Genomic DNA, 7,495 nt, shown 5'->3' with positions numbered 1-7,495 from the left:
AGTGACAAAACTCAGATACATAGATATTTCCATTTCACCAGTTGCTCGTCCGAGTTAAAATAAACATATCAAGTTATCTGTCTGGGCTAAACCTTTAAAAATCGACACCAAGTTACTAGTCCAGGCTAAACCTATGTCACATGTATCTTTATTATACCAATTGCTCATTTGAGCTGATCATATATTCGTGTCAAGTTACTAGTTCAAACTAAACCTTTAAAACGACATCAGGTTACTAGTCTAGACTAAACCTATGTCACATGTATTTTCGAGCACGCAACAAATGCTGGATCTCGGTAATCATTTGTAATCAGTCCATACAAGTGTGCAAAGACCTTTGACATGTCAATCACATCGAAACCTTTATCAAGTTCACCTGAGCATATTTTACACACACATATATATATTTCTTTACAAATTAGTCCATTTCTCACCTTTCTACCAATTTATCACAATCAACCCTGTAAATACTCGATTTTTCCCGGGACTAAAAATCCCAATTACATATGGCCCAAAATGAAATTAAAGGCCCAAATTACAGTGGCCCCAAAATTATCAGAAACCCTAGGGTTTCCAATCTTCAAGCGCTGCAGCCAAACACCGAAACACGATCTCCACACCTGCAAGAAATAAACAGAATATGGTAAGAGAATCAAGGATTTGCAAATCAAAAGATATCAATAGATTTGTTTCTTTATATCATATTATGGCTATAAAATGCCATTGAATACACTGTAATAGGGATCGGAAAAAAATCAATAAAGAATACGATTATTTTCGCAAGTAAATACAACACAGAGCAAAAATCAATCCAAAGGTTTACATCTATAGTTTTTTTTTTTTTGCTTTATTTAAATCTACTGTTATTTTTTTATTCGTATTTAAATAAAACAAATAAAAAAGGAAAGAAGCTACCTTTATTCGAATCAGAACCGTTATGGACAATTGAGGGAGCCACCCCCGAGGATCGATGGCCGGAAACCGAAAGGTTTCGGATTTACTTCGCATTTTCTTTTGGTTTTTTGAGGGTTTTGAGCCCGAATTTGCGTTTAGGGGCTTCAAAGGGACCGAATAGGGGATTTTCTCCTTTTCCGGCCACAGCAGACGGCGGTGCAGGCGCCAGAGATCGGCGACCGGCCCGGTGGCCTATGACTGGCCGATGACCGACCCCTGACCGGAGAACAGAGGGGTTGAGGGCTTTTTTTTGAAAGGATTTTATTTTTTTTTAAATGGTTTAAAATGAATTTTTTTGGAAGAATAAAGGGCTTATATAGGGCACCAAAATGGTACTGTTTTGGAGAGCCCCCAGACGCCCAAAATGGCGTCGTTTTGGGGAGGCCGACCCGACTCCGACCCGGCCTAGGATCCGCGTGTTTTTGAGCGGAGGGGTAAATTACGCTTTTAGCCCCTCCGCCTTCTTAATATTTTACAATTAAGTTTTTTTTATATTTTTTTAATTTGTCCTTTAATTTATTTCCAATTTCAATTTGGTCCCTATGGAACGACGCCGTTTAGAGGGAAAAGGAAAATTGCTCTTCCAGTCCCTCCAGGATTATTCGCGTGTTCAATAGGGTCCTCCAATCTTTATTTATTTGCGAATTTACCCCAGATTTTTTATTTGCAGTTCAATTTAGTTTTTTTATATTTTTCTTAAAATTAGTTAATTTTAAATAATGTAATTATTTTTAATTTATATATATATGTATATTCATTGTTTTCTTATATATTTTTTTTCCAGCTAATATTTTTCTCATATTTATATATATATTTAATTAATTTTAATAATGTAGATATTATTTAATTATTTTTAATATATTTTACATATATACATATTTTTTTTTCTAGTATTCTATTATATTTATATATATATATATATACGTACATATTTTTTTATATTTTCGAAAATGCTTAAATACATACTTATATTTTTAATACATATATTTTAAATTTTATAAATGTATATTTATATATTTTTCTTTATTTTCATAAATGCATTATATTTTGTTTATATAAATTTTATAATTCAAAATTTTATATGTAGATCATGTGTTTGTTTTTTTTATTCCTCATAATTTCAATGAATGTACTATGTACCTTTTATTTTTTATGTGTTTTGTTCATTTCCTTCTTTTGTTTATCAATTTATGTTTTCATTTATATTTTAAAAGCATTTTTTTTATTTTGCTCATTTATTTGATGCTTTGCATGTTATTGATTTATTTTTATTTATTTATTTGTTTATATTATTTCTATGCCATTGTTGTATTTATTAGTATTGTATTTGTTATCACGATATTTATACATACATTATAACATTACATCATCTTTTACTCGAATTTAAAAATAGAAAATTTTCAAAATAAAGATAATACTCGTATTTAGGATTTTCAAGAAAATTGAGCCCTAACGTATTGGGTTTCGATTTTCTTCGTAAAATCTAACAATCGAGGATTGTTCTTTAATCAAACAAAATAAAACTTGTCATCGGGAATTCAATGTGTTGTTTCCTAACGTATTGGATGTGACACGTTGATTTCTCGAGATAAAGATATTTTTTAAAAAAATAAAGGAAATATTCAATGTTTGGGATTTTAGGAAATTGTGCCCTAAAGTATTGGGCTGCGATTTCTTCATAAATTTTAAACAATTAGATAATTTCTTAAATTTTATTACACGATTTTTTTGGACTAACTCATCTTGAAGAGAATAAAATGTTGTGCCCTAACGCATTGGGTGTGATATTTTTTTTCAAAATGAGAAAGTCTTAATAAATAATTTAATTTAATTAAGGATCGCATTTTTTTAACTCTCGACTTTAAGACATTAATTAATCAAATTGGTACCAATTTTTGGGCATTACGAGGGTGCTAATCCTTCCTCGTACGTAACTGACTCATGAATCCATTTTTCTGAAACTCTTAGACCAAAGTCGTTTTTTTGGTGATCCAATCACACCTTAATAAAAGATTGGTGGCGACTCCCAATTTTTGTTTTTTTTAAGTCGACAACTAAATTTTTGTTTTTTTCCAAAAATAAAAAAATGGTTTCGACAAACTCCAATCAAACTTATATACACAAATTAAATAAATAAATATTTAAAAACATTTATACCATATGAATTTACCTGATCAAAACAACAAACAAGTTGAACCTCCAAAAACCATTCGACAATTTTGGCTTTTCCCCGATTATCCCCGGTTTGATTCAATTCTTGATGTAAACAATTATTTCATTCAATTCATCAATACTATGACATGAATGAACTTATGAATTTTTATTTTTTAATGTCTCTAAAGTTTTACATTTTATTCAATTTAGCCCTTGAAATTGAAATAACAATATCTTTCAATTTTGAGGGTTAGTTTTAAAATTTATCTCAATCACATCCTTTTAGGACCCTCTTCTATCTATTATTACAGAAATTTCATATAAATTTTACAATTTATGCACTTTAGTCCTTTTGTACAAAACTAACAAGTAAACTTTACAATCTAATTTTTTTTTTCACATCTAAGCTTAAACCTATCAATTTAACACCAATTTATTCAAGAAATCAATAATGGCAACTTTCAAAAACTTTAATAGTTTTACAAATTGGTACATAGATTAGCTAAATGAAACTCTCATGACCTCAAAAACATAAAAATTACATGCTTACCAAATCTTAGCCGAATGTTTGAAGCCTTGAAACCCTTTCTTTCTTTTTGTTTTTCGGACTCTTTTAATTTTAACTTATATAGTTTAATTAAATTTAATTAATTATCCTTTATTTAATTAAATCTTAATTAATTAAAAGTTAATTATAATTAATCAAGTTAGTGGATTTTTAATCCCATCCACCACCCTTTGAAGAATTAAAATGGTATATTTATCATTTTGATCCTTTAGATATTTAAAAATCTATAGCGATAAGACTTTTATAATTTAGTCTCTAAATCTCAATTAAACAATTAGTAGGCAAAATTAAAGGGAAAAACTTTAACCGCCTTTTTCCAATACAACTGAAAATCGAGTTGTTACACTCTTTTTACAGGATTGTGTTGTTTTACAAGTAACTTTATGTAAAATTATGTCTTTATATAATAATTTTAAGTATAAAAATTACGTCTTTACAATACATTTATTCGTCACTAATAACAATTTAGACTTTTGTAAATAATAAAATATTATTTCCTACCATCATTATAAACAAGTAACACTTCCACCGCTGGAGAGCTCGATGTTAAGCGTCGCTAAATCCTCTGTTTTCAACAATGAAAGGTTGCGCCTTTGTATGTGGAGAGGGGCAATGGGCGAGGGGGAGAGGGAGAGGGACGATGGGGAGGAAATATTTTTTTAATATTAATATATATTTTTATTTAATTAGATTTTAATGAGTTGGTGAGGTGGCTCTTTTATATTGGTTCTGTTTTTTTTAACTAAATATAATGGTAGGGGTCAATTTTGGTTACGGTATAAAGTTTAGATATGTGGTTCGATAAAAAAATTAGGTAATTAATTCAAATAAAAGACATAGTTTAAGGGCCTCCTATTCAATTAAGCTTTTTTTTAGATAGACTTAATGATTGAACTAAGGGATATATCAACTTGGAAAAAGAAGTTAGTTAAGATATCATTTATGAAAAAAAAATTAGATATCAAAATGAGAAAATAACATAATTTAGATACCAATTTGTAAATTAAACATTTTTTAAAAATAGATTTAACTAATCGACTAAATTGGACTAATAAAGGTGAAAAAACTGTTTAAATACCATTTGTGGAAAAATAAAGTAACAAGATGAGGAAAATATATAATTTAAATACCAATAGTGAGTAAAGTGATACATCAAAGGAGTGGGAGCTGTCCAGGAATGAAAAGGACGGATGAGCTGACGATGCTTCCATTTTGAACCTTTGTACTTGAAAAGGAATCAAGTTCTTCTGTTTGGAACATCAGAAAATACGAACTGGGGGGACTCACTAGCCTCCTCTGTTCAAACTAATATATCCAGATTTCCTCTTCTATAGAGAGTTTGGCATGGCTGAGAAAAGCAAAATTTTGATAATCGGAGGCGCTGGCTATATTGGGAAATTCATGGTGGAGGCAAGCACCAAACTGGGGCACCCCACTTTTGTATTGGTCAGAGAGAGGACGATTTCTGATCCTGAAAAATCAAAGCTGATTGAGAGTTTCAAGGGCTCTGTAGTAACCATTCTTTATGTACGTGTCTTATACTTTGAATGATTTCACTGGTTTAATGGAGCTCAACTTTGGCAGATTTGTTTATTTAAAATTATCTTCTTTCCTACTTAATTTGGTGGTTTAAGGATTACCACAGGGTGATATCTATGATCATGAGAGCTTGTTAAGGGCAATCAAGCAAGTTGACATTGTGATCTCCACATTAGGCACACAACAGCTAGCGGATCAAGTAAGGATAATTGAAGCCATCAAAGAAGCTGGAAATGTCAAGGCAAGTTGTTTCAACATCATTTTACCTGCATTTTTTGTTCTTCTTTTGTTTATCAGAAGCAAAGGTTTTTATGAAATGGTGGGTTTCAGAGATTTCTTCCATCGGAGTTTGGCATGGATGCAGACCGTATCCACGCAGTGGAGCCAGCTGCGAGCATATTCAGGATCAAGGCTAAAATTCGAAGAGCAATTGAGGCTGAAGGGATACCATATACGTATATCTCATCCAATGCCTTTGCAGGGCATTTCTTGCCAAATTTAATGCAGGAAAATGCCACTGTTCCTCCTAGGGATAAGGTAGTCATACTTGGAGATGGAAATCCAAAAGGTAAATATGTGTACAAGCTTTGATCTGGTTTCCTTGTGCCCTAAATTATACTTTGATTATGAGAGAATGGCTACAACATTTCAATGCAACTTGTATTAGATCAATTACAGGATTGCAGCTGATAGAGGAATGGTGTTTTTGATGTTTCAGGTATTTTTGTCCAGGAAGATGACATAGCAACTTACACCATTAAAGCGGCTGAAGATCCAAGAACCTTGAACAAGATTCTTTATATAAGACCCCCTTCCAATGTTTTGTCTTTCAATGAAGTAGTCTCCCTATGGGAGAGGAAAATTGGCAAGACCCTTGAAAAGAGCTATGTTCCTGAGGAACAGCTTCTTAACATCATTCAAGGTAAAAACTCATACCAGTTGCTTTGTACCTTTTACTTCATTTCTGCTTATCAGATTATAAAATTCAAACAACTGGTTTCAATAGTTTAGGGGGAAAAAATAAAAAATGGAGTTGGTCGCAGTTGGCAAATTAAGTTTAAAATTGAAAGCTAAGTCAAAGCCAATGGCCAAGAAGAAAATATACAAACCTCCAACCTACCAGTTGTCATCAGCAGCTGTATTTTGAGCTTAGGTTCTTGGTTTCTTTTAATAATGGATGACAAGCTATTTTATCCAATAACTATTGCTTGCATCTGAAGCCGAAACGATAGGCAGTTTCATACTGTACAAACCAGAAATATTTGACTATATTATGATTTATCAATGCTTCTTTAGCTTGATGATCCAGAGTTTGAACTTTGGGTGCTCATATTATACTAATTGAAAGTGATTAGTCTCAATAAAATAGGCTCAAGTGTTAAAGTTTGTTGAGAGTTGACTGATTCTTTTATACTTGAAGGACTTCAATAAATATGAAGGATGATAGCAGTGATTGTGCTGGTTTTCTGCAGAGTCACCTGTTCCCTGGAATTTCTTTTTGTCATTCGCCCATCCTATGTTTGTGAAGGGAGAGGCTTCGAATTTCGGTATAGAAGCTTGGTTCGGTGTGGAGGCATCTGAGCTTTATCCTGAACTGAAATATACTAGTGTTGATGAATACCTGCATCAGTTTGTGTAAAATACACCAACTTTGTAGCCTAACAAAGAAACCATGCAGTGTTGAAACAACTTATGTTGCAGTTATGCCCTTGTTTGCAATCCAGATGACAACATTTCAAGAAAATTTTCCTTTTGATGTTTTTGCAGAACCTTTTATGCAACAAAAAAGACAACGGATAAGGCTACCAAATGTAGCTGGCCTTGTTTTCTAAGTTCAAAAGGTCCAAATTACCATCGCCAGATACTAAAATAACTTAATAAAAAAAGTTGTCCATGTTTAATGTTTATGAAAGCCAACAAGTTTTCAGTATCTAGAGTCACCTTTACAATAAATTAATCAAATTTAAATGGAAAGAAAAGGGGCAATTAAGCAGCTGTAGCTTCCCGGGAGAGATTGGACATGCAGTAAATGACAAGGACTTACAAACAATGTTACCCGAATGGAGATAAATGTCAAACACATGTTTTGACGCGATCCAGATTGTATACAAGTATCCGACATGGTATGTTGAGGGTTGGACCCTCAACAAGTCATGCATTGTTCTCTGTTAGAGTTTTGTCTCTCGATTCTGTCAAGAGTTTTGATGTGTTCACAAAGTGAGAATACCTTGTCTAACCTTACTCTCACTTCGTGAATCCAATAGAGTTCCCGATATAGTC

General features: G+C 32.1%; 1 protein-coding gene across 2 annotated transcripts; it reads left to right on the top strand.

The window, feature by feature from the left end:
• Window positions 1–4,830: 4,830 nt before the first annotated feature.
• Window positions 4,831–7,120, top strand: LOC107889777 (eugenol synthase 1). Of its 2 annotated transcripts, none has more exons than XM_016814336.2 (5): window positions 4,831–5,203; window positions 5,322–5,456; window positions 5,546–5,783; window positions 5,934–6,137; window positions 6,688–7,120. In XM_016814336.2, exons 1-5 carry the CDS (start codon window positions 5,021–5,023, stop codon window positions 6,852–6,854), a joined length of 927 nt encoding a protein of 308 aa, XP_016669825.1. In that variant the 5' UTR covers window positions 4,831–5,020; the 3' UTR covers window positions 6,855–7,120. The 2 variants fall into 2 exon arrangements, with proteins under 2 accessions (XP_016669825.1, XP_016669828.1); XM_016814339.2 differs by having other exon boundaries at window positions 6,636–7,120.
• Window positions 7,121–7,495: the final 375 nt, after the last annotated feature.

The sequence above is a fragment of the Gossypium hirsutum genome, chromosome D12 (assembly GCF_007990345.1).
Source record: "Gossypium hirsutum isolate 1008001.06 chromosome D12, Gossypium_hirsutum_v2.1, whole genome shotgun sequence".
Taxonomy (NCBI): domain Eukaryota; kingdom Viridiplantae; phylum Streptophyta; class Magnoliopsida; order Malvales; family Malvaceae; genus Gossypium; species Gossypium hirsutum.
Note: the sequence above shows the minus strand (reverse complement) of the source record. Positions and strands in the feature narration are given on the sequence as shown.